The following is a 27633-nucleotide window of genomic DNA, read 5'->3' as shown; positions in this document are numbered from 1 at the left end:
AAGTACGTCAACTCGCAATCAAGTAATGCAACCGACGGTGCCCTGACGCACGTGTTACCGTTTTCGCAGATAGCGAAGGCTTCAGCTATCTCTCTTAATTATGCGATAATCCACGTGTCTATAAGTGGTGGTCGTGCGGCAGAATTCTGGGGTACAACCACAGGTGGCACAGTGGGCAGACAAATGGGAGAACGGTGCACCTTTTAAAGAGCTATGGTGCTCACGCAGGCGAATGTTGCGACAGCGCCCTGTTTGCCCCACATAAACCTTACCGCATGGAAACGGAATGGAATAAATGACATTGTTTTTGCAAGGGACAAATGGCATGCGGTGCTTGATTGTGCACATTCTGCTAGACGACATATTCACACTCGTGGACGTGTGCATAGGTTGCATGCGCATGTTTTGTTCTTTCTTCTTCCCTCTCTTTTCTGTTTCGCTTGAATAAAGCAATCAGTTGTCAGTCAGCGCTCGTGTTATCAAGTCTTTCTGTGTCCGACGTCTTTTGCGCTGTTTCAGTATGAACGCAAACAAACTAGCCCAACTTTCCCTTTCGCTGCAGTCTCATAGAGGAGACTAATGATCTTTCACTAAAATGTACACATATCGACAATTATTAGTTTGACAGTGGCCAGAAGGGGTCAACAGTGCATAATTGCTAATTGCTCAGGTAAAAACTACAGTCGGCCATGGCACAGAAAGCTAAGGTTTTGAACAGTGGACAGCTTTTGATGTTTGAGACTTCCTCTCACCGATAAAGTGAAGCTCTAACAACTTGCCGTAATGTTTCCACTCTCATGACACTGAGTCCACAAACAATGTTATTATTACTGACAGAATCACTTGCTGCTTGTTTTCTTTTAGACGCCAACGACTGCGACATGGCTGCAGGTTGCAGAAGGTTACTGCCAGACATGGCAGTTCCCGAACTGCGTCGGTGCTGTTGACGGCAAGCATGTACAAATTAAGTGTCCTCCGAACTCTGGAAGCATGTACTTCCATTATAAGGTTAGTATGTATAATGTTCTGATGCACTCTGCAGACATTTTCATTATGTTAAAATTGCCGTCTATTGCATTGCACATGCATTTTATGTGTCATTGTAAGCACTGAACACAGCACGATTCAGTGTCCTGTCTGAATGGCGGCGTCAGGTGTTCAAATGTGTGGCATATGATGCCTCGAGCCATACGAAGCACATATGCATGTTGGTTTGTCGTACAGTTGAGGATCTGCTGTAAGTAGTATTCCTTAATGCCCTAATGTACTTTTCTTCAGACAACGTGCATTATACAGGGCAACCCAGCTAACTCCAATGAGATTTTTTAAATGTGCCAACACATTTTATGACCACGTGACCAAATGCATAACCACAATACGGACGATTTGCAACGCAGAGGAGTGAAAACAACGCTCAGAAACATCCGAAACAGCCATAGGTCTTCAGAAAGGCATGGTCGCCGTCCATAATGTCTCTACAGTCGCTTTATTGTGAACCAGGGCTTCAGCAGCTGTGGCAAAGTTGTTTTGTTTACAATTTTACTTGGCACATGCGTACTGCGTGGGTGCTATGGATGATTGCATTGATAACTACTGGGGTCGAAGCTGCGACAAGTAGTAGTTGCATTTTTGCCATGTGCCTTAAAGGGACACTGAAGGAAAATAACAATTTATGTCAGAGTGAAAGCTCAATGTATGACAACTTCTAAAACGGCAATATTATCATGTGTCTGGTGATCACGTGTCACTGACGTGCATGGTGTGTAATTAGAAACACTAGGTTGAACTCTATGTTGCAGCCCCATTAATTTGGCCTCTGGGCACATGACCATTGCAAAGCAGCTATGAATAATGTTTCACAATCTTATTGTATCCAGCAAGCCCGCGAGGCGGCGAAGAGGCAAGACCTCGACGTCCCCACGTGGGAGGCCTAGGCCAAGGCGCTTAAATTGCTGGTTGACAATAAAGTTTATTCCTCCTCCTCCTTGTTGTATTAAACACTCATTGCAGGGCACATACTCCATCGTCCTGCTTGCCGTAGTTGACAGTGACTACAAGTTCGTGGTTGTTGATGTTGGTGCCTACGGCAAGCAGAGTGATGGTGGAGTGCTCGAGCAGTCAAAGTTCGGGCGTCGCTTGGAGGAAGGCAAGCTTCATCTCCCACGAGACCTGGCCCTGCCGAACACATCTCACTCAGCGCCTTGCGTTTTTGTGGGGGATGAGGCCTTCCAACTCCGCACGGACTTTTTAAGGCCATACCCTGGGCGAGGACTAGAGGGCGAGGAGCGCATCTTCAATTATCGGCTGAGCAGAGCAAGGTAAAGTAAACAAATATGGATTTGACACAAAGTGTTAATTTTTGTTTTTCAGTCCCAGTGTGCCCACCTACCCATCTTAGCACATCTGTTGAACACTTCCTTTAAAAAATATTCACTGATTTATGCCAAGCAAAAATGTGAAGTATCATCAGTGCACAAGCTTTTCATCACAGGGTAAATTCCAGTTCGTTCTTCGATACCATGTGCCAGAAAGAAGCCATGAACTTGCAGTATGTTTACTAACGTAATACGCCTCACTAAAAGTCCAGATTTTAGCAATCTACCCGACAAATATCCAGATTTCAGATCCGAAGTGATGTTTTTGCAAGTGTTGCATTGTTTTACGGAGGATATTTAGACTTCGAATTTTGAAGAGAGTCAAAAGAGTATTTGTACTCTTTCCGGTGTCATCCCCGATGGCGTCATGTGATGCAGAGATTGTGCTTGAAGCGGCTGCCTCGACAGCCGCTACCCCCATATTTTCTAGTGTTTCCCAGACTTCACACAGCACTAGTGAAGTGGCAGGAAATGTTGCTGGCTAGACTAGTTGCCACTCATCCATTTCCCAATACAAGCTAATCTTGTGCGGCACCTTGATGTAAGCATCAATTTCCACCCAGGGGGCGCATTTCTAACATACACAATGCAGGCAAGTTGTTGTGGATCCATTTTAAATGTAAAAACAGCGTGGGAAAGCAAAGAAGGGTGAAGAACAACAAGCCTGGCGCTGACTTGCAACTGAATGTTTGTTGCTAAAGGAGCAGAGTAAATGAAAAAACTATAACAGAAAAAAAAAACGTTTCATATCAACAAGGAACAACATGAGTGTTTGTTTGCCCTTTTCCTTCTTTTTTCTCAGTGAGCCTTATAGTCATCATCGCCTTATCCATTTTTACACCACCAAGTGGGGCCAAAATTTCTGCCACTGCTGTTGGTGATAGTTCACAAATTGTGTTGAAAATATGTGCTCACCTGAGATTGATGGGATGGGGAGAGGGGACTGAAGGGGCAAATATTCACTTATGTTTTTTTTTTCAATGAAATAGGAGGTGCGCTGAGAACGCCTTTGGGATCCTGGCGGCCAGGTGGAGGATCTTGGCGCGGACCATGGGCGAAAAGCCAGAACATGCTGAAGTGCTGGTGAAGGCCCTCTGTGCACTCCACAACTTCCTAATGCACAGATGCACCGAAGATGATGATGCATACTGTGGCCCTGGCTTTGCCGATTCTGTGGATCGCTTTGGGCAGCGGCGGTCTGGCCAGTGGCGCAACCTCCTTGCACAGCCGCCAATGCCAGTGGCTCATACACAGGCATGCCACTTTGCCCAAGCAGCTTGGCAGGTCAGGGACCTCTATGCTCGTTATTTCAGCAGTGCTGTGGGCAAAGTGCCTTGGCAAGACAAAATCTGGTGTCCTGTCAACCCAGGGCCCGATGCAGCACTACCTGCTGCACAGTGAAGAGAACATTTTTTTTAGCAGCAAAGCTGTTCTGCAAATTTTTCCTTGTGAGTCGATCGCAGAAAAATATCATCGTAACAGATATGCGCGACTGTGCGGCCCACCAGAAAACTATCATGCCACAGAAATTGTGTAAATCCCACTATTCACCACTGGTCTACTAAACGTGAAAAGACAACAGTTAGCCCAGCAAATGGCCGTAAAACGATGGCAGAGAGCTGATTCTCTCGTACACTGCGTACGTACGAGAGAATACTAGGGAACGGGCAAGGCAACGGCAGCTGCGAGAAGACCCCGAAGTGATGGAAGCCCACGACCACGACCACGACGACCACGACGATGTGCCCGTAGATCTATGAGAGGTGCGAACACCTGGTTTCACTGAGACTTTCTGTCTCCGTAGTTTGGACAACTGTGTGTGTCTGTGACTGTCTGCGGTTTAACTCGAACCTCTCTGTGTTGAGAATCAACGTAGAAACAACCTAGCTAAAGACTAGCAGTAAAAACAAGCTAGAAGCAACCAGATTAGTTTTCAAAATCGTCCAATCTCGCTGTTTCAAGTCTTGCGTGGCTTAGTGCAAGCTTCGCCAATTTTTTTCCACCATGTTATGACACTACAGTATGCTTGTCACTGTGAGCTACTTTTCATTGTGAGCATAGTTTGCGTGGGCGTCCATAGATGTCACACAGACTGTGGCCAGTAATTGTGGGAATTCCAATTGGCTTATCCTAGGTTCATCTTCAAAGGTGCGCTTAGTGAACACAAACGACACACACGAAAATAAATCCTAGGTAATCAACGAAATGCACTTGCGAGGAATCTGAAAACCTATCGTAGCCTGCACTTTTGTATAAACGTGGAAGTGCGCAGCTGAATTAGCCTGCAAACTTCATTGAGGTCTGTTGAATGCGGAAAATCGTAGGAGTCCGGCCTTAACAGAGAAGGTGCCTATGGAATGTTCCTTTGGCATCAGTGTTGCTGTACCTTGTGTTTGTGTGAAGGTATTTAATGGACGGCACTTGGAGCACTGCAACGGCGATAGTCACGGCGGAGCACATACTCCCAGCACGAGCGGTGTTCTTCAGAAAAGAGCTGAAGAAGAAGACCCACTACAGTGTTCCAAGGCTTCACTACAATGACCCCGGGTACGAAAAGGGAGGCGTCCGGTGACCTATCAGCTTGTCGCTATGAGTGGGTTAGGGCGGGTCTTGAGGCGCTTTTCGTGGACAATGTCGTGCTCTCGACGGCGCATGTCCATAGATGGTTCAGCGTGTTCAACCAGGTAGTTCAGCGTTTCTGGCTCTGGCAGACACGCTGGGCTAACTGTTCCATACAAGCCAGATCGGTAAGATCTGGCTTGTATCGAAGGATTGTGTCGATTGTGTGTGATGGGTGCTGGCCGTACAATAAGAAGGGTGAAAAACCAGTAATAGGGCCGTAGTGGCATGGTATGGTAGGAGACGTCAACAAACAACGGAGCTTTGCAAACGTGTCCTCGCACACTGACAACCGTAAATTGAGGGGCCAATAACTTCCAAGGAGCTTCATCAGTAGTGATATTGGCAAATTCCGAATGAAACATCGAAAGTAGAAATGCAGTCTTCGAAAGAACAATATTCTTCTAACAGGCACAGAAGCTGGGAACACCGGCTGGCGTGAGGTTGTCAGCAATGGAGGGACTGAATACATCAGTGGGTGACAAATGACACTGAGCGTACTGGAACTGAGACAATACATGTCATCGGGTGCATCCATAGCGTGTGTGTCTTCGAGGGGTTACACTCTGCCGAGACATTCCCCTCACAGCTACATAAGCTACATAATGTATGTGGCTCAGTTGCTGCCAAAAGAGTGCTGCTGGTCTGAGTAACTTGCACAGACGCAAAAAGCACGAGCAGGCCTTTCCTAGTGCAAACGTGGTCAGGCGATGAAAGGAGTGCAGCAGTGTCGGAGAGACTGTCACAGTAGACAGACACGGCTGTTGACGAGCATCTTCGAAACCGATGGTCTCCCTGCCGGCATCAAATCTGGGAACGGCAAGACTTCTATTTCGGCTGGTCTGCAACAAATAACTGTGTCGTTGCAGGAGCGAAAATCCTGTCCTCGTATGATGCCGTGAGAGCGTACATAAATTGATAGAATTTACGGCATCCAGTGTCCTGAATGACGACACGAGCTGTGCATGACTTAGGGCACTTGCTGTATGGAGAGACAGCCCAGAAAGTGGAGTCATCGGTTTTCTTAGTAAACTGCCAAATTTTGTGTCCCTAATGGAAATGGCGGTTACAAAGGCATTGAAGTTGTTTTGAGGGCACAGCACTCTGCACCAATCTGTGAGGGTGTTTATTGGGCAGCCTCTGAGCAAGCAGCGCAATGGCAAGTCAATGTGGAGGGTGGACTCCCAGCATGAGCGGAATTTCTTTAGAAGAGCCGAAAAGGATAAACTACTAGAAGGCGCTGGAATAAACCGCTACAGGGTTCCAGGGCTTCGCTGAATGTGTAATTTCTTTGTACTGTCATCAACTGCCTAGCTGTAATAGCTCTACTACTAACTCAACAGGCTTGTAAATTCGACTTGTATTAGAAAAAAGTTATATGCAATTACCACTTTTTTATTAGAGTGGAGCATCTTTTCTGTAATTTGAGTTTCAATGTCATGTGTCTAGCGACATTTTGTTTGGAGTGTTCAGACTTGTGATAGTGACAGGTTATATTAAACAAGGTACTTTTGATCATGCTGTTATTGTATTAAATACAGTCAAGCACTTCTTGTCTCTTCTCATATTGATTGCAGTGTGCTGCCAGCACAATGTGTTTCTTCTAAAAGCCACCTCAGTAACAATAGTCACAAAGCCAAGTTAAAAGAACATGCAATTTGAAATAATGTTGAACAGTGGTCATGCCAGACGACATTGCAAACCACGTGCTATGTCTGTACTATGACTATTAAAGCAGTCCCCTTTCATTCCCTCACAAGAAATGCAGTACTTTTGTTCCCAACATCAGCACTACTTAGCGATATTGTAATCGCTGTTTGGTGTCGCAGAATGCGCCACTTTCTTACCTAAAGGGAAGCTGAGTGGTTTTAGGATACAGTAAAACGTTAACAAGGACCAACATTATTGTCGACGATGGCGTAGTTTTTTTCGCTGTTGTGGCAGCAGAAGCTTTAACATACGCGAAAGAAAAGTTCGTCTTGTTCCGCCCACGCGAACGCGCCGAAAGTGTGGGCATGGAACGAACTAACTGGAACTACGTCATAGTCGGTAGCTTTGGCCGAGCTGTGCGGCACTGTCGTATCTCCAATCATGGCCTCCGTGACTAGTTCCGGCTGCGCGCGTTAGTGGAAATGATCGCGAAGGCCACGCTTTAACAGATGATGGCGAAGATGACATCACCGCCTTCGCTCAGCAGCCCAAGAAGCCCTGCGGCTGCAGCCTCTGTTTGTTGCCAAGAATTGCTATTTGCGTTCACTTCTGTAAACTCTTACATTGGTTTTCGAATTCAGCAGGGATCGAACTATAATTACACATTCCAAAGTAATTTTTAAGAAGTGCTTCAGCTTCCCTTTAAAGCCTAAAAATACAACTATTTTCCACTTTGTTTTATGATGCCACTGCAATGACAAATGTACACATGGCACCAAAGATTCTGTAGAAGCCCAAGCATTCAGAAAATTGCCCAATATGCAGCTTAATGTCATCCATAGGAAGAAGGGGTACTTCTGGTAAAATAAAAATTACACCGGATATGGCAGCACATCCAACAGAATAAAAGTCTCGTTTGTCATCAGTGGCAGAATAGTTGCTTGTTTTGCAGGCTTGCAATTAGAGTAGTATTTTTTGAACACCCATTTCTACATAATGCTGCTATTGCCTATGCATTCAAAATCTTATCCACGTACTGGGTGCTAGTTCCTCGTAGCAATTCAATGAAATAGTGGTGCATTGTGCCTTCGTCTATTGAGAAAGTAGCAGGGCCGAAGCAGCACTTGGGCCCTGAAGTTTTCATCAAGACTAAGCTAACTGTAAAGGCGTTTATTGACGGCGGGATCGACGGCGACGATGCGCAGCGACGACAGTAACGACAGAGCGCAGACTCGCAGACTCTCACGAGCAAGAGCACGAGGGGCGTGCTCTCCGAGAAGAGGAGAAGAGGGCGACCCACTAGAAGGCGCTCAAGAGTACGGCCCATTACAGCGTTCTAATGCTTCTGTACAATTACCCCGGGTACGCAAAGGGAGCCGCCCGGCGACCTAACAGCTGGTCACTATGAGCGGGTCATGGTAGGGCTTGAGGCGCTCCACGTTCACAATGTCGCGCCCTCGACGGCGCATGTCCGAAGATGGCTCAATGGGTTCAATCAGGTAGTTGACCGGGGACGTGCGTTCGACGACACGGTAGGGGCCTTCGTATTTGGGCAGCAGTTTGGAAGAGAGGCCAGTTGCAGCGGTCGGGACCGAGAGCCACACGAGCGCTCTAGGGAGGAACGTGGACTCAGAAGTGGTGGTGCCACCGCGAATGCTCTTCTGCCGCTCTTGTTCGTGCGTTGTAAAGGTCTTCGCAAGCTCGCGACATTCTTCAGCAAGCCTGGCTGTGTCCGAAATAGGCGCACAATCAGATGGATCCGGCTTGTAGGGTAGTATCGTGTCAATGGTGTGCAACGGGTGCCTTCCGTACAACAGGAAGAAGGGTGAAAAACCAGTAGTGCTCTGAGGGGCGGTATTATAGGCGTAGGTGACAAAGGGCAGAATGGCATCCCAATTTGTGTGATCGGCGGCGACGTACATTGAGAGCATGTCGCCGAGCGTGCGGTTAAAGCGTTCGGTTAGGCCATTCGTCTGCGGGTGGTAAGCAGTAGATTTGCGGTGAACAGCATGGCACTCTTTGAGAATGGCTTCGACGACCTCCGACAAGAAGACACGGCCTCGATCGCTGAGAAGCTCCTGGGGTGGACCGTGACGTAGCATGAATCGGTGTAGAAGGAAGGAGGCAATATCGCGCGCTGTAGCCGCTGGGAGGGCAGCGGTTTCGGCATATCGCGTTAGATTGTCGACAGCGACGATGGCCCAACGGTTACCAGCCGACGTCAGAGGAAGGGGTCCATACAAATCGATGCCCACGCGCCCAAACGGACGGTTAGGACAAGGTAATGGTTGTAGAACGACTGGTGACACGTGCGTTGAAGGTTTTCGGCGTTGACAATCGAGGCAGGAGCGGACGAACTTCTGCACGTAGCGGTACATCCCTCGCCAGAAGTATCGTTGTCGAATGCGCTGGTAAGTTTTGGATACCCCAGAGTGCGCGCATTGCGGATCACAGTGGAAGGACTCGCACATTTCAGCACGCAGACTTCGGGGTATCACAAGTAGCCACTGGCGGCCGTCGGCGTTCTAATTGCGTCGGTTCAGTAGGTCGTCACGAATGGCGAGATGGTGGGCTTGACGACGCAACGCGCGATTGGTTGGTGTTGCCGACGGATCAGTGAGCAAGTCTATCAGCGAGGCGATCTATTTATCCTTGCGCTGCTCGGTAGTGATGGTGTGAACATCGATAGAAGAAACAGCAATGTGAGATACTGAGCAGGAGGCATTGTCGTCAGGCAAGGGGGAGCGTGAGAGGGTGTCGGCGTCAGCATGCTGGCGTCCGTTGAGGTACAGCACGCGGATGTCGCAGGCTTGCATCCGCGCATTTCGCGGATGTCTTAGGCTTGGATGTCGTAGGATCCTTCAATGACGACAGCCAGCACAGTGCATGATGGTCAGTGACGACATCAAATGGGCGACCGTACAAATAAGGTCGGAATTTTGTAAGAGCCCAGATGATCGCCAGGCACTCTTTTTCCGTGACGGTGTAATTGGTCTCGGCTCTAGTAAGCGTACGACCTGCGTATGCTACGACATATTCGAGGAACCCTGGTTTGCGCTGCGCAAGAACAGCGCCGAAGCCTACACCGCTCGCGTCCGTGTGTACCTCCGTTGGGGCCGTAGGGTCGTAGTGACGTAGTATGGGAGGAGACGTCAACAAACGACGGAGCTTGGCGAACGCGTCGTCGCATTCGGACGACCACGAATGTAGGGGCCCGTTACTCCCAAGGAGCTTCGTCAGCGGCGATATGATGGTGGCAAAGTTGCGTATGAAACGTCGAAAATATGAGCACAGTCCGACGAAACTGCGCAGTTTTTTGACGGACGTTGGTTCGGGAAATTCGGCCACGGCCCGAAGCTTGCTCGGATTTCGTCCTTGGACACGACGTAGCCTAGGATTGTCAGCTGCCGTGCTGCAAATCGGCACTTCTTCAGATTCAGTTGGAGGCCGGCGTTGCTCAAACGCGTCAGAACATGCCGCAGACGTTGAAGATGCGTGCAGAAGTCCGGAGCGAAAACGACGACGTCGTCCAGGTAACACAAGCACGTGTGCCATTTCAGGTTGCGCAGAACGGTACCCATCATGCGCTCGAAGGTCGCGGGCGCATTGCACAGACCAAACGGCATGACGTTGAACTCGTACAAGCCGTCGGGCTTGACAAAGGCAGTCTTCGGTCGAGCATCATCAGCCATGGGTACTTGCCAGTACCCCGAGCGCAAATCGAGAGATGAAAAGCATTCTGCTCCTTGGAGGCTGTCAATCGCATCGTCGGAGGGGACGTACTGGTATCGATACCCAGCACCTCCACCAATTTGTTAAGCTGTTTATTGGACAGCACTCGGCGACAATGCACTATGGCGACAGTCAAGGCAAAAGCACGGGCTCCGAGCGCGAGCGGCGTTTAGAAGAGGACGACCGACTAGGAGCCGCTGGAGAGCGCAACCGTTAAACAGTACCAATTGCTTCGCCACAGTAGGTTAGAGAGCGACACGAACTGCTTTCGTTAGCACTTTACTCGAGTAATACGCCTGTTCTGTTGCATATTTTGGGGGCAAAAATGTGACCGATGTCTGCTTGAACACTTATCGAGGTACAGGGCTGGTCAAAAGTTCCTAGGCCGCAACGCCCGGCCGAGGAGCAGCAGGAGGGGCGCTGCCGTCGCAGTCACTCCTTGGCGCACGCTGGTGTCGAGGTTGTCCGTGGAGGGGGCTGAGCATCCCTCTCCTTTTCTTGCCCTCCTTGATAAGAAAACGGGGTATAAACTTGGTGCGTCATGTTCCCTTACCGATCGGTCTTCGAATTTAACTACTGTGCAGGTCTGCTTATTCCACTAAGATGTTCCAACGAGCCCTAACAAAATCTCTTTTTCTGAATACATTTCGGGCTCCCACCATGTTCGTATGCAGCGAATTCGCCTGCGCAGACGGCTGAGAGAGCCACCGCAATTTCAATGGGAAGTTAAACATACGATATTGTTCTCCAAGAAGCTGAAAACCGCGGTAATGTATACGCTGTATTGCAAATGTGGCCGCAAGCGTCAGTTTCCGGAAAGCTGCCGCCTCGCTACACGCTGCACAGTAGTAAAATTCGAAGAGCGAACAGTGAGGGAACATGACGCACCAAGTTTATACCTAGCTTTCTCCTCAATGAGAGCAAGAAAGAGAGAGGGATGACCGCTCGACGCCAGCGTGCGCCGAGGCGTGATTGCGGTGGCAGCGCCCCGATAGCAACGACCTGCGGCTATTCGGCCGGGCGTTGCAGCCTGGGGTCTTACCACCCCTGTACGTCGACAGCTCTCATCGAGGTGTTGAGGACTGAGGATTAATGCTGGGGAGATGTTCCCTGGAAGCTGGAGTTATCTAAACATCTGCCTGGTAGGTGCGTGCCCTCTGCACTATGATTCAGCGAGAATCATGCAGCAGAAATCATATGAAGCTACATTATGGCTGCACGAACACATGCCAAGTACTTGTCGCCACTGCATATATATATATATATATATATATATATATATATAGATATATATATATTTTTTTACATACAGTGTTTGTGTATGTATAACATTTTATATTCTTTTTTAGATAAAAAGGATACAAATGTTTTGCAATACGACACGCTCAGTCATGGGAGCGCGTGCATCTTTCCTTGTTACACATGTAATTTCTCTGAGCAGGAACTTAGTTGTTAATGTGTTTAGAAAAAAAGCACATGATTTACGATACTACACACGCTACTAATCGAAATATTTAAGCTGGCTTTTTCACGCATAGACGTACCACCAGTGTAGCAAAACAACTACAGTAAAACCGCGGTGATACGATCACGGCTCGTACGAATTTCGGGGTGATACGAATATTTCTGTGGTCCCGGCCAAGGCCCATTAGCCTGCAATGTATTGGAGTATAGTTGTTGCGAACCGATTTGCACCCCCCGACGTTTGATACGAACGTACGCTAGCGCACAGGTACGAGCAGGTGCTGCCCGCGCTGTCGCGGAAGGCGCTGCAGTCATGCGCGGGCGCGGGCATGCGCGCTGCGTGACCATCAACGGTGCGTCGTTGCCTCCGAGATAGTGCGCGTAAATCTTGGATGCCTTTAGGCGCCTTCGTGTTTAGATTACAGATGACGTTGACGTCACGTTTCTTTTTTTTTCTTTTTTGCCGACGCGTTGAGGCGTGCTCCTGTGCTCGAGGCAGCAGCGTATTTGTACTGTGTAAACACGTGCCTGCCACGTCGATGCAAGCCATGTCCCCGCAATCAGACGTTCTATGAAACAAGACTGAAACTTAGGCTGCGGGTCCGTCATGAAGTCCCATTAAAGGTGGATGAAGACCCCAAGAGACGAAGCGGGCGGTCTTGGCGAAAGAGGTTGGCCTCTATCTGTCGTGTGCAAAGCGATTCTTAAGTCACTTTTGCCGCAGTACTCTGGTGTAATGCAGAAAAGCGTAGTAAGATTCGGAAGGGGCTACGAGCGGTCACGGGGCACAACACATCTGGGTCGTTAATTACACAAGCGCGCATGCACCGTATATTTACGAGTACAAGTATGATCGTTGACGTCTAAAAACTTTACTGGCAATTATGCGGAGCTGTTCATGACGTCGCTGCGGCCCTGAGAAACACTGAATCAAAACGTATGCCAACTTTCTTTTGTCGCATACTAATTTTCCATTTTTTCTGGTGATACGAATTTCGGATCATACGAATATTTTTGGTAACCCCGCGAGATTCTTATCACCGAGGTTTTACTGTATATTTAGAATAAGAGGTAATCAGCTTAGAAAACTATAGGGAGGCCATGGCTTCAGTCCCTTACAATCTAAGAATAAGCCTAAACTCCGCCTACAGCCATCGCCTTTCGGCGCCAGAATAGGTTACATTCATGCTCCGTCCAATTACGTTGGCTCCTTTTTCTAACATCAAGCGGTTGGCGATTTAGGTATTCGTAATATCCCGTACTTATATAGATGGGTGTCGCCTGTTTCTGGGTGGGTACCTGGAGCGTTCCAACATTTTTTGTTATCAAATACCTTCCCACCAGTATTCAACAGAAAACATAATCTTAATCAGGAGCAATGCCTACTATTTATTATAATAAATATAGCGTACTTGCGTTTGGAATGAAAAGGAGTGATGCCGTGTGACGGTCAGAGTTACCAGATGCTACCGAGACAACAAGTAAATTATCATCACAAATAAAGCCCAAAAAGCGGCGCAACTTTCGCGATAAAGCCCAAAAGTATTGGAAATTTATTGGACTTTGCCCTTCTTGAAAATATGTTTAAAAAAACTATCACTCAAATACCAAGGGGAACTGAAAAAATCGCCTAAATTATTTTGTACAGCGAAAATATGCGCAACTATGAACGAAAGCAGAAATTTGCTTCTTAACATTGTCTCCAGGGTAGTCTACATTCGGTTGAATGAGCGTTGTCAGTGCATGAATAACGTTACTTGTTAATTTCCCCAACGTTTCACTTCAACACTCAACTACTCGTAGCCATCGACAAACGCGCTATTCGTGATCGCCTTGATGTCTAAAATAAATATATTTCCTGGAAGAATGCAAATAAGCCCAAAAAACGCGACGGGCGACTGTAAAATTCTACAAGCGACTCGGCGATCAAGGAAGCCTAAATCCGCTCTTTATAAACGGAACTGGCAACTCTGGTGAAGGTCAGAAATACGATAAAGAAAAGAAGTGAGCGAGCATGCTGGTCGCATATCTTCGTCCACTTGGTCATCGCAACGAAGCGCGGGGAAATAAAAAAAATGAGGAAAAGCACGGGAGCGTGCGATCTACACGTCTACTTCGTCAAAAAAAAGAAGAACCGGATGATCTTATTTTTTAGGATTTGCAGGCCAATGCCACCAATTTTACACAGAGTGGGTGCCCTCCCGAGCAGCTGTGTACTTCTTTATACAGAGCACCAGGCCAGAAGCGCGCTTGTACCTATTTAGACGCTAGGTGCCCGGCGGCAGATATTCCCTACCTCCAACAGCAGCGGCGGCGAATCACCAAGGCTGTGGTGTTTTAAGGTCGCTGGGGCGTGTACAGAACCTGATGGGCCACCTTTCCAGAAGGGTACCCATGAACAACATAATGCCAGGTCGATGTACTCCTCTGTTCCTTAGGAAAAACCGGTGGGTTTCTGGTCGGCACTGGGAATCGAACACGCTACCTAACGCTTTGGAAGCGGATGCTCAACCACGTAAACACCACTGCGGCGCTTCGTCATTGTGCCGTTCGCGTTAGCAGCAGCGCAGTAGGGGCGTGAAGATGGGTGAGACACGTGGTGCAGACCGGTGCTGCAGCGATGGCCCTTCCAAGCATGCGCCGTCTAGATGAGTGGAGACGCGTGAGTCGCGTTCGCTTCTAGCCGGCGCCAGGCCCAATTAGGCTGCTTGTGCTCGATAGGCTGTGTAATGATTCGGGGAGCACTCAGTGATCTGTCCACTGACCGGCCAAGCGGTGATGGAGCCGAACCGCATATGCAGTGTGCTCTCCTTATTATCTACACGAGCATCTTACGTCCTCTGCTTTCTCGGATGATGTTTATCTCTAATTGCGAACGTTTGTAAAGAAAAAGTTAATGGCCATTCAGGTCTTTTCTACGGATGTGGCCAGTAGGATAATTCTTTTATCTCAGTGCATGGAATAGCGCTGTGGAAGAAATGTATTCTTGTTTTGTTTCTGTCTGAATATTTGCCTATCACGTGCTCTAAGACACGCTTCCTCTATGGTGCAAGAATCAGGTGTAGAACAGAATAGGGTTGAGTGCTCCGAACGGCGGTTGTTAACGGCAGGCAATTTATTAGAGTTTGAGAAGTTGGCCCCAAAGAGATTGGCGACCCAAGAAGTTTGCGAACCACCAGAGCGAATGCGCACATCCCAGGCCACTCTTGGGTTCTTGCGCTCGCGTTGACCCAAGACCCAAAATTCAAAAAGTAGCGTGGGTCCCCAAGGCGTTTTGGGTCGCCAGCGAGACTATGCAGACGCAGCGCGGAACACGACTCAGTATGGCCAGCGTCTCACATGACTTTAATTTCGCCACGTGTGGCTCCTTCTTCGTTTGACTCAACGCACATTGCGTTTGTCCCAATTCTCAAACTCTGCTTCTCCACCGAACGCAATAGCAGCCTACCCAACCCAGCTTGGGGACGCAGCGTCTTAAGTCCCCAATTCTCAACTTACTAGGCAGTTTCCTAATAGGAGCCCCAATCGTTTTAGGCTCCAAAGGAATAGCGTCGAGGCCACTGCGCATGCGCGAGACCCAAACAACGTATGGGTTTTGCGTTGGGGACGCTATTTCTCAAGTTTATCGGGAGCCCCAAAGCCTGCCCCTAAGGCTTTGCGTCAAACAAACATGACGGCACCCATTGAAGCGACGGCTGCTGGCCAAGACTAGAGTGTCCTAGAATTGGGGGAGTGTCCAAAGCACCGCACAGCCTATTCGAAAACTCTTAGCTCCTGCTTGACCCAAAGCGAGCACACGCAAAAGGCTTTAAGGCCCCAAACTTATGAGGCCCCTATTCGAAAACTCCCTACAATTAGATAGTTTGAGAATTGGGGCCCCATGACGCTGGCTCCGAAGCTGCGTTGTGTAGGCTGCTCTTGATTTCTGAGAAGTAGCAGAGTTAGAGAATTGGATCAAACGCACGGGGCGCTACACGTGGCGGAATTGAAATCATGCAAGATGCTGCCCATACTAGTCGTCGCTTGCGCTGCGTCTGCGTGGTCTCCCTGGCGACCCAAGACGCCTTGCGGACCCGTGCTAATTTTCGATTTTCGGGTCTTGGGTCAACGCACGCACAAGAGATCAACAGTGGCTTGGGTTCTGCGCATGTGTCATGGTGGCTCGCAAACTTCTTGGGTCCCCAAGCTCCTTGGGGCCCCAATTGTGAAACTCCCTATTAGCGTGTTTTAGAATTGGGGACCCAAGACACTGGGTCCCCAAGTTGCGTTGCGTAGGCTGCTCTTGTGTTCGGAGCAGCAACAGAGTTCGAGAGTCGGGTAAAACGCACGGGAAGCCACACGTCCCAAAATTAAAATTATGCGAGACCCGAGCCATACTGCTTCGTGGCCCGCGCTGTGTGTACCCGCGCTGTGGCTGGCAACACACGCTAGATTTCGATCTTTGGGTCTTGGGACAGCGCAAGCGCAAGATCCCAATAGTGGGCAGGTTTCTGCGCATGCGCCCTGGTGGCTCCCGAATTTCTTGGATCTCCTAGCTCCTTGGATTCCCAATTCTAAATCTCCATAATATTTCAATAATTGATTAAACTTGATGAAAGGATGTTAGAGTGTAGGCATCACAATCGGGCGTAAACTTGATATAAACTGACTGCAGCGTGAGCTTTACGTGCTCGTAAGGAATGCTGCCACGAATTTTGGCAGAGAACAGGCGACTTGTAGGAAAATTATTTGAATTCTGAAGCCGAGAAGTGAGCCGCGACTTTTTTTCCGGAATTTTCGCGATAACCGTTAGGAAGACATCATGACAGAGCTGTGAAATGCGTGATGTTGGAGGTCTTTACGGCATATATGATACCCGCGACCACGTGTAGCATGAAACCATGACAGCGCCCAATGCCAAGGTGCCTAAACGAAATGACTTTACACCTGTTCTTGCTCTCGTCCACGCGGATGCTGTGATCGCATTTCGCCGACACCGATAGCGACGAAGGCATAGTGTCGCAGTCGATGGACGCAGCTGCGCGTCTCTGTAAAACTCGGGCCGGAAAGTGGAGGCGCACCAGCGAAATTTTTCTGCACGGCATGTGTGTTTGCTAACGTAACCGCTTTGGTCGTCCACGTGACGTTGTCGTCAAGTGATACTTATTTTCGTCGTTACTCAGAGGTTTTCTGCATCTTAGAGGTTTTGAAAACTTCATCGATAATTTTGATTGCTACGCTCATTTTAGTTTTCGTCACTGCTCGCGTACCGCTTTGCACGTCTGCTGATTGCAATGAGGCATTTTGTCTGTGGTGCCACCATTGCGAGGCAGTTGCTGCTGGACATCGTATCTCTCTTGCGAATCTGCAACGGCATTGCGCGGAACTACAATAGTTGTTCTTCAGTCAGTTGTTTTCTCTGAGCTCCCGAAGTCGATAAGATGTCCGGAGTCGCCTGAGAGGTTTTACTAAATCGCTGGAGGGCTGCAACTTCTCAGGTGAAGGTACCTCATTACCATTGCAACAGCACTTACTGTTCCGGCATTTCTTGGTTTTCCTTTTTGTTCAACTCTGTTAAGAATCGTTCCCACTCGCTGTGTCTGCTTTTGGAATCGTTGTGGTCGAGCCGCCCGTACAAACTATGCAGTGGCTCGTCTTACCTTTTGCCGATTTGGTGCCGATTCTTATGACATGTTTCTTGGCTGTTTCGTTTTCAGCTGCGATTTTTCGCTGCTGCGTCACTGTCACAAATTAGCGGGTTATAAAGCACGCGCGAGGCCGCTTTCAAACTGCTACGAGACAGAACGGCGCGAACCGCTCGCCAAGAAGCGCGGAAAGACGAAAAAACAAGCATCAAAAGACGCCGGCGCGCCGCATCGTCCTCACCCAATCGAGCCTGGCGCAGACGACGCGATCAAACGTCCGGCAAATCCTGGATGTTCTAGAAGGAAGGGGTGACGCATCCGCGAGCGATGCCGCCGCGATTCGAACCTACGAGAAAGCTCTCGCCCTTTCCCCAGGCTTAGCTGTACTGCACGCAGAAGAAACATCCCGACGCTTCTAGAACCCGGGGGAGAAGGGATAAAAGCGTGCAATCGACGGTAGTGGAGTCAGTGTGGAGTCGGCAAGTCAGTGAGAGAGTCAGTCGGCCCGGTGATGGTGAAGTTACGCTAAGTGTGGCTCCGTTAGCCAAAGAAGACGTGTTTATGATGGTGTGCGGTCAGTCGCTCGTCGATCTGGAAGAATCCGATGACGACACCGTGTGAGCCGTGACAAGTCACGACGACGGTTGAGCTACGACGATCAACGCTGGAGCTGGCGTGAGTGTTTCCTTGAAGAGAAGCATTCGATTACCGTCCAAGTATTGTGGACTGGATACGCCATTATCTATTCAGGACTTTAACTGTCGTTGAATAGTGGTAATGCATGCGATTGCATTCGTAGCGTGTGATCTGTTCGTTTAGCTCCCGTTGTGTAAACACCATCTGAGTATTATTGTGAAGCTGTAACTGGTACCAGCCGAGTGTGCATGTGTTTGTATTATTTGTATTGCCTTAACTGAGAATATATTTCGTTTTCGTTTGTGTTGTCGACTCTCGGCTCTGACTCGGTCTTTGGACCACAACCGGCGTTCGCTAGCGCACCAAAGGACCAACCCTAAATTGTCCGCGCTTTCGTGGTGCGTTTTCGGAGGGCCTTGACGCCAGCCCTGAGAATCCGCCCGGCGATTGCCGTCCCCATTAACGGGACAAGTGACAATTATTCTGGCGTCCGCGACACAGGACCTTTTGGTGAACAGTGTGTCCAAAGTAGGGAGAAAGAGCCTTGAGACGTTGATAGTGCTTGCGAACGATTTTTGAGTGCTGCACCGCGTTCTCGCTAACCTGTGTGCATAGAGTGTTTTGGTATTCGAAGTTAGGCAGATATTTTGTGCACGCGGCTAGGTTTTGTTTGACGGGCATCATGGATGTTGAGAAGTTAGTTGCCCTTGGTGAGAAGATGGGTTTCTCTGGGGCCGAGCTACGAAAGTGGGTGAGCCAAAAGGAAAAAGAAGAAAGAGAAAGAGTTAAGGAAGAAAAAGCAGCAGAGCTTGAAAGAGAGAGGTTGGTGGCTGAGAGGGCCATCAAAGAGAGAGAAGCAGAACTAGAGAAAGAGAGGCTGGCAGCTGAAAGGGAGAAAGAAGAGCGAGAGGCGAAGGAGCAACAGTGGATCAGCTTTGGATCAGCGGCCCCAACAACGAGGATCAGCTTTGGGCCGTTCAGGGAGCCCACAATACGGCGGTCAGGCTTAGCCCGCCCGTCCCAACGTGGTAGCAGCCCAATGCGCGCTAGTAGCGTCTATCAGGACTACTAATTAAGTTTCGCCAACCAACCAACCAACTCTGCGAGGCGTTTTCTATTGAGTAGGTAATTCTTGACTAGACAACTGTTCACGAAGTTAACGTACGTTAACATTTCTTGTTACTGTCGGGGTCGCAGTCGCGTGAGTCGATTCGACCACTACTCCACCTGCAGTTTTCGCTCAGTCTTGGTAGCTACTGTGGCTTCCTTTAATTTGAAGGGAAATGCCTTTCGATGATGATATTAATTTTCTGCCGAGTACGTAAGTTTTCTCTGAGTTACGGATAGCTTAGTTATACAGAGCTTCCCTCTAGAACACTTCGCCCTCTCTGAAGTGTTCTTTTATCCCGCAACAATAATCGTCATGTGGCTTCTGGCGTTTCCTTTTCGTAAAAACTTGGCGGTCACAAATGTCCTCTTAGAATTGTATGTCAAGCTCGAAATAGGTATGCTCTTCCTTACCAGAAAGTTCTGGAAACGTGGTGATATGTGGGTAAGTGACATGTGGGTAATGATTTATGTTGCGGGACGAAAACCTAACTCTAGCAATTGAGAGCGAAGGCTAGAATGTTCTTCTTTCACTTTGCGGCCGCGTCAATCTCGGCGATTTGGATGTTAGGGAGAGATGCGTGCAGGCTCTTCCAATAGAGTGCTTGTAGTACTTTCAATCGCGTGGTTTCTTTTTTAGTTATAACATTTTTCATGATAGGGACAGCTTACGGTTCTATCGCCGTTTAGTATATATTACTCTAAACCCTGTACCTCTTGGATGGCCAACCCATCGCGGTGGTTAAGGTACTCGACTGCTAACCCAAACGTCGCGGGCTCGAATCCCGGCCGCGGCGGCCCCTTTTCGATAGAGGCGCAATGATCAAGGCCCGCGTACTTCAATTTAGCTTTACGTTAAATGAACCCAAGTGGTCGAATTGTCCGAAGCGTCCCACTCCGGCGTTTCTGCTAATCATATCGTGGATTAGTGACGTAAGACCGCAACAAGTATTATTATTGAGCCGCGATTCATGCAAAGTGTCTTGGCACATAAAAATTCTACACGTGACGCCACGCCCCCTGGTAATATTACAGTGCAGCTCTTAGGTCGTTCCTGCGTTGAGCTTCGTTGTCTATCGACGTTAGCGATGGAACGAGCGCAGCGAATGCTCTTCTGGCTCGGGAGCCGCAAACTACACGACGCCGTTCTCTCTTTTTTTTTGCTGAAGCTGGTTGGATTACTCTGTAACCTTATCTGCAGAAACACAAAATTAAGATATAGTAATAAATTAATCAACTAGTTAATTTTTTTAGAAAAGAGAAAAAAAAAACAATATGTCGACTGTATCACTCTGCAAACATCGCTGCCGAAACGGAACATAAGAAAATAAAAAGAATATAATCAAATAAAACAACAATCAAATGAAGAAATAAAGACAAAAATATTTTGTGTTGTCTGAAGTTAGGTTTTTACAGAAACGCAAAAACTATACCAAGAAAAAAGGATGAAAGTTTTATTAAATATTTAAATAATAAAAATAAACAGTTCTCTGCAACCTTACGTCCATTCGTCACGTATATACTACGAATATTTTTTTTTCAAGGAGACATGTTCCATGTCTCTTCGAAATTATTTGCCTCAATAGGTGAAATAAAAGCCCGCGTTCAGTGCGCTTTTATTTCAGAAACATGGTCGATCCCTCCGTCATATGAACCGGTATAACACGAAAGTGCAACGCGTCTTTACAAAAGTAGTTCATAGTTCCTTATATGTTGATAAATGAGAGCTTCCACAATTGTGGTGTTTGGTGGCTATAGCACCGTTTCATATGCACGCACGTACGTTGATCCTAGTGGCACATCTCCATCACGACGACTAACGTCATTGATCATGAATAAACCATGTTGGTAGCTGAAGTACTTAAAATAAACTCGAACACAGCATACTGCTTCGGTCAGGTGGGAGGCTGCCCTCCGCAGCTCCCTCCTGGCTCACGAGCTCTGGGCCGTCCAGCAGGCCCGCGGGGCGGCCGACTGGCTTAGCCTGACGGTCTCAACGTGGTAGTCGCCCGCTGCGCGCTGACGCGCGCCTTGCAGGACCCAAATAAAGTTTTTCAACCAACCAACCAACGAACAGCGTATAGTGGATCCCACGCAATGATGGCGTTCGCTTCTAATCGTGGCGGGGGCAAATCTGGCTGCCTGTACTCGCTAGGCTGTGGGTTCTGGCGATGCTTTCGCATTTCGAAAACTCCATTGCACGCTGCGTGCAAGTAGCCACTTCGCCTCCGAGCTCCATTTCATGTCGTTATGGTTTAAAATAGCCTTTCACCTTCACATCATTCGTAGAAGGTTTTAAGGTGTAACCGCATGGCGCGATTTCAGGCGAGATCGACGCGTGGTTGGAGGGGCGCGCGCGTCTTTCTTTTTGACGAATGCCTTCGCGAAATGGCGCCGTTGCGTCGCGCATGGAGCGATTTCAGGCGCGATTGACGTGCGGTCGAGCATGGAGGAAGGAATACTAAGGAGAGGCCCTATTTTCGCAATGCATTGCGAAAAGTGTGGCGGAAGTGACGTCAGATTTATGGGGCAAACAAACCGGTATGGGGCAAACAAAACAGCAGACGCCCCGCGGCGTGCTCTCCGCGGTGGTTAGCTTCTGCGCAGATTTGTAGTCCCGGCGTAAACTTAGCGCGTATTGTGCGGTTCGCACGCAGTAAAATGTTGTAAGCAGACGTTTACAAGGCTGTTCGTGCGTGGCAGGCCCGAGCGCGGCGTGCTGAAATACTTCGTAGAGCGTTTTTGTGCAACCGTACAGAATACCGGCACGTGCCGTGATCAAAAACGTTAAGCCCCTGCATCATCGTATTCGAACTCACCTAGCAGTGACTTACGCGTTCTGCTGGGCGTTAGGCCTTCCCTTTCTCGTAGCCCGATTTCCCGCTCTGTTGCCGGATTAGCGGTTCTTTGTTCGTGTATGTGAGTGAGCGTAGTAGCTATTCGGCGCAACGCCAACCTATTGTTGACGTAACTTCACTTCGAAAATAGGGCACCGCTGTATTGTATACGCGATCGTGCACGTAAAGTTTGTAATTCCAGTACGCACACAACAACAAGCACGCAGCGAGCGCACACCGCACAATACATACATCACGTAGTCCTATAACAACAACATAAGTTTATTGCCCTTTCGTTGAACGACACACTCTAAAAACGTATGATGCCTTCGGCGCATGTTATGTACGGCGCGTCAGACGCCAAAAACAAAAGTTCACGTGTGTTCTGAGTTGACACAATGAGTAAGAAGCAACAGAGCGCACATCCGAGAGCTTCGCATGCATATACCATGCATTAGTGATCAGCAATGAAGCGAACGTGTACGTACACATGAAAAGTGACAGCCGGCACTTTCCGCAGTGCACGCGATTTGCACCGGGTATACGCAATCATACGCAACAGCTGGGCATTGCGTAGCTTTCCTAAAGAACACACAAGGAGCAGCACGCGTGAATCGACTGCGCCGCGGCGCCGCTTGCACGGCGAAAAAAAAAGGGGGGGCTCGAAACGCGCATGCGCTTCCAAACGACACGGCGGAAGTCGCGAAATGTTTCGAGGCTCCTTCGCTAGGAGGCGATGCGGGTGTTTGCGATGTGGAGGCTTCACGAATGTGACGTCAGGGCCTCTCCTTATTTTTCCTTCCTCCATGCGGTCGAGGGACGCGCACGTCTTTTTGACGAACGCCATTACAAAATCGCGCCGCCGCGTCTTTCTACTTGGAGTAGAAAAAATTTGCAGTGGCTTAGCTCGGCTATGCCACGATATACGTAGCGTTAGCAAAGGTTCAGCTGATTATTCTGAGCTTTCCAGATTGTCTACGATTAGCTTGATTGTCAGGCCTACTGCTGCTCGAATGACACACACACGGTATACGCATTATGTGGCACATGCATATTTATTTTTGCTCAACGTCAGGTTGCTTCTTGATTCTTCGTACGCTGAACCGCTGATTGCCAGGCAATTACTTCGGGATCTGATGAAATAAGCTTCACGGCTCTTCTGCGCCGTTGAGCAGTATTTGCGCTCTCCTCCTTAATGGCGTTACCCACCTGGAAACGCCAGTCAGAGGCGCTATCAAGCGGCACCAGCGCATTGTCAGACGGCGACTGCACAGCGAAGGCGAATAGCTGCGCGCGCCATGGCTAAAGTGACCTAGAACAGGGGGAGTGTCCAAAGCGCCGGCTCCCGCGTGGGCCTTTTGCGGTGAACTCCCGCGTCGCGCCGCTGCTGCGCCGGACACACACACGGTATACGCATTATGTGGCACATGCATATTTATTTTTGCTCAACGTCAGGTTGCTTCTTGATTCTTCGTACGCTGAACCGCTGATTGCCAGGCAATTACTTCGGGATCTGATGAAATAAGCTTCATCGTTTTTCGTGGGCTCCGGAATGACAGCGTCAGATAAGTGTTTTTTTTTGCATGATTCGAGCTTGTTTTTTTAGTTAATCCACTAGATTGCAGCTTAATAGAGCTTACAACTTTGTACTGTTGGTACAAAGTGGTGTGACAGTCGCCTCGGGTGTTTTTTTTTTTTTTAAATATTTGTTTGTTCGGCCACCACGTGGCTGAAAGGTGCACAGGTGCTTTGACGTGTAACGTACTTGCGGAGTTTTGTGATATCATTTGGCTTTAAGTGTATCTAATCCACCGTGTGAACGATCTATAGCCATGGTCAAAAAGACCGTAAAGTGTTCAGGATGCGGAATGGGGCGGAAAATAGAGGTTTGTGAGGATGAGACGACAGAGACAGCTGACGCCAAGTGTAAGCAATGCGAGTTAGAGGCGAAAATGGAAATAATGATGGCCGCCCAGAATGAGCTCATGCTGAGAATCTCCGAGCTGGAGAAAGCGGTAGCGACAGAGCGGGAAAAAACGATGGCTATGGCGGAAAGGCTTAAGTCAGCCGAGGAGGGATTAGCAAAGGTAGCCATGCCAGCAAAGGTAGCAAGCGACAGCGGCAACAATGGGGCATCGACCCCGACAGTGGTAGGCGCGAAGGGGGAAACAGGTTTGGAAAAGACAGGTGCAAGGGTCACAGGACCCACATTCCGCGAAGTAGTCTTGGGAACGGGAGGGGACAAAACAACAGCAGTAGCACGCGCTAGTAACCGGGGCAGTGGCCAGGTGCGGGAGAGTCCAGCAGAAAAGTCGGATCACGTGATAATCGCCGGGGACTCGAATTTAGCTACATGCGCAGAAGCAATCGAGGAAAGGGTAAGAGGCGACAAACGAGTTTTAATAGGGAAGTTCCCGGGACATAGGCTGGGATCAGTGATGAGACAGCTAGCGCAGAACTCGCAACTAAGTCTAATGGACGTAACCTCGTGATAATCGCGGGAGGTCTAAACGACGTCTTGAGGTAAAGAATCAGCCGAACTAGCGACCACATTGGCGAAAGGGGTCGATGACATGCGCGCCATTTCCCCTCAGGTGCAGATAGTGGTATGCACAATACCGGAAGTACCAGTGCGAAATATCAGCTTGCAAAGAGCGGTTGTCGTCGCAAACAAAGAGATATGGCGAATTAGTCGAGAGAAAGGCATCGAGGTAGTGGAAATAAACAGAGAGGTGCACAGGTGGGGTGGTTTTCGAAGAGACGGAATACACTTCGATAGGAGGCTTGGCCATGAGGTGGGTTGGCGTCTTGCAGGACGCGCAGTAGCTTTTTTGGGAGGCACGCGGGCCCTTCGGTGCCCAAGGTAGCTTGTAATGAGGAAACAACCAGGGGGACTCTGACAGGCAGTATAGCGAAAAAACAGAGAAAAGGTAGGGGAAGGGAGAAGGCGCGTGTTGCAGTTAGTTACATTAACATGCAGGGTGGCAGAAAAAAGGCAAAATGGTTAGAGATTGAGGGACAGTTAAACAAGGAACAGATAGGTGTTTATGCGGTTACAGAAACACACCTTAGAGACTTGGAAGAGCCACCACATATTGAAAATTATGTTTGGGAAGGATGTAACAGGATCACATCAGAAAGGAGAGGTGGGGGGGTTGGAATGCTAATTCATAGCAGAACAAAATGGGAGAGAGTGAAACAAACGTGTTCAGAGCACATATGGGTTTCGGGCACAGTAGGTGGAAAGAAAACGTGGCTAGGTGTAGCTTACTTGTGGACGGGGAATAACTGCAGAGAAAAGAATCTGGAGATAGTGAAATGCATAAGCACCGATATTAAAGAATTTGGTCATGATGCCGAAATAATCCTTCTAGGGGACATGAACGCTCACATTCATGACCTTGACGGATATTCAGACACCAATGGCAAGTTATTGCTAGATCTCTGCGAGCAACATAGTCTTGAGATAGTTAACGTGGGGCCTAAGTGTGAGGGGCAGATCACGTGGGAAGTCGGAAACAGGCAATCGAGCATTGATTACTGTCTCATGACAGAAGGAATATATGACAAACTTAGAGACATGAGAATAGACGAAGAAGGCATTAACAGCTTGGGTAGTGATCATAAACGCATAATATTACAAATGGATATAAAACTGAAAATAAGAACATAGAATCAAAGTTTGGCAGCTCGTATCTAAATGACAAACAAATAACAAATATAGCCGCAAGAGTCGAGGAAAAAGTAGACGAACTACCAGGCAAAGACTGGAAGTATAGTGAGCTGCTACATGTAATCACGAAAGAAATGGAAATAGAGAAGAAAACTATTTGTTGGAAAGGAAAGAAAAAGCCAAAAAGTTGGTGGAACAAAGAAATCCGGGAAGCGATCGAGATGCGACGTCAGGCATCACGGGAGCACAGACAGGCAAAAAAGGAGAAGCGGCCACAGGACGAAGTTAACCAAATATGGGAAATATATTTAGAGCAAAAATCCATTGTGCAGAAATTAGTCGAGGCAAAAATTAAAGGTGAAAGTGAACGCTGGATGACAGAGATTCGCGAAAAGAAGAAGGCCGCGCCTAGGATATTTTGGAGCCACCTAAAAGCGCTGGGTAGGAAGTCTGTCACAATGCAACAACATATGGTAGATGAAGGAGGAAATAAATTCGAAGGATATGAAGCGCTAGGTTACATTCGAAAGATAACAGCCGATTCGTTTAAAAAGGTCCCCCAGGGGATTCCCCCGGTGAGTAAAAGTACGCAAAGGAGAGCAACCGACGAAGATATAGTACTAGAGAATTTCAATTGGAAGAAGGCCGAAGGTAAAATTTCTAAGCGCACTACTCCGGGCTTAGATGGGGTTCCCGTCAGCCTCATTAACGAACTCGGACATAACACTAAAGAAGCACTGCTGAAAGCCGTAGAAAAGTGCTTACAGGAGAGGGAAATACCAGACAGTGGCGAAAAGTAGAATGAACTTAATCTATAAAGGCAAGGGAGAAAAAGATAACATTCGCTCGTATAGACCCCTAACAATTACATCTGTGCTATACAGGTTGGCGATGCAGGCAGTAAAATTAAAAATAGAAGCGTGGGTAGAACAAAATGATATTTTGGGAGAACTTCAGAATGGATTTCGAATCGACAGGCGGTTAGACGATAATCTGTTTGTTCTTACCCAGTGTATAGAAATATCTAAATAGAAACAGGCCCTTATACGTAGCTTATCTAGATATCACCGGGGCGTATGACAACGTTAATCAGGAAATTTTGTGGGATATATTGAAGGAAGTGGGCATAGGTGACGAACTGTGTACAGCTTTTGAGAGAAATATACCGAGAAATACTGTTTGTATAGAATGGGAAGGAATAAGTAGCAAGGACAGCGTTGAAATAGCAAGGGGCTGAGACAGGGATGCCCTTTGTCCCCGCTGTTATTCATGCTGTACATGGCGAGGATGAAAAAGCGCTAGAAGGTAGCAACATTGGATTTAATTTGTCACACAAACAGGTCGGAGCCATGGTTGAGCAGAAGCTTCCACGTCTATTTTATGCTGATGATATTGTCTTATTTGCGGACTGTCAAGATGATATACAGCTACTGGCAGATATCTGCGGAAGGGAGTGTGACGCTCTAGGACTAGGATTTAGTGCAACAAAATGTGGATTGATGATATTCAATGATCACGGAGACCATACGGTCTTAATACAGGGCCAAAAAATACCGAGGGTAAGCGAGTACAAGTACCTTAGAGTATGGGTAAATGAGGGGGATAGATATATGGAGGTACAAGAGAAAGCATCGGTAGCAAAGGGAAAGAGGAATGCTGCAATTATGAAGCACAGAGCTTTATGGGGATACAATAGGTACGAGGTGCTTCGAGGGCTGTGGAAGGGTGTGATGGTTCCGGGGCTTACATTTGGGAACTCAGTGGTGTGCATGAAGTCAGAGGTGCAATCAGGAATGGATGTAAATCAAAGGACGGTGGGCCGCCTCGCCTTGGGCGCTCACGGGAAGACGACAAATGAGGCGGTGAAGGGTGATATGGGATGGACAGGCTTTGAAGTGAGGGAAGCGCAGAGCAAA

The 27633-nt window shown here is 48.3% G+C and overlaps 1 protein-coding gene across 1 annotated transcript; it reads left to right on the top strand.

Annotated features, from left to right (window-relative positions):
• The first annotated feature begins 921 nt into the window (after window positions 1-921).
• LOC119405786 (uncharacterized) lies at window positions 922-3787 on the top strand. The gene is made up of 3 exons (XM_049419290.1): window positions 922-1008; window positions 2011-2318; window positions 3365-3787. The coding sequence occupies exons 1-3, from the start codon at window positions 991-993 to the stop codon at window positions 3774-3776; spliced, it is 738 nt and encodes a 245-aa protein (XP_049275247.1). The 5' UTR covers window positions 922-990; the 3' UTR covers window positions 3777-3787.
• Window positions 3788-27633: the final 23846 nt, after the last annotated feature.

This window comes from Rhipicephalus sanguineus, chromosome 9, assembly GCF_013339695.2.
Source record: "Rhipicephalus sanguineus isolate Rsan-2018 chromosome 9, BIME_Rsan_1.4, whole genome shotgun sequence".
NCBI lineage: Eukaryota > Metazoa > Arthropoda > Arachnida > Ixodida > Ixodidae > Rhipicephalus > Rhipicephalus sanguineus.
Note: the sequence above shows the minus strand (reverse complement) of the source record. Positions and strands in the feature narration are given on the sequence as shown.

What these genes read in the sequence shown, in the direction of transcription:
- LOC119405786 (XM_049419290.1), top strand. An exon ending in TATCGGCTGAGCAGAGCAAG is followed by an intron (nt 2,319 to 3,364) that starts GTAAAGTAAACA and finishes TCAATGAAATAG; the next exon opens with GAGGTGCGCTGAGAACGCCT.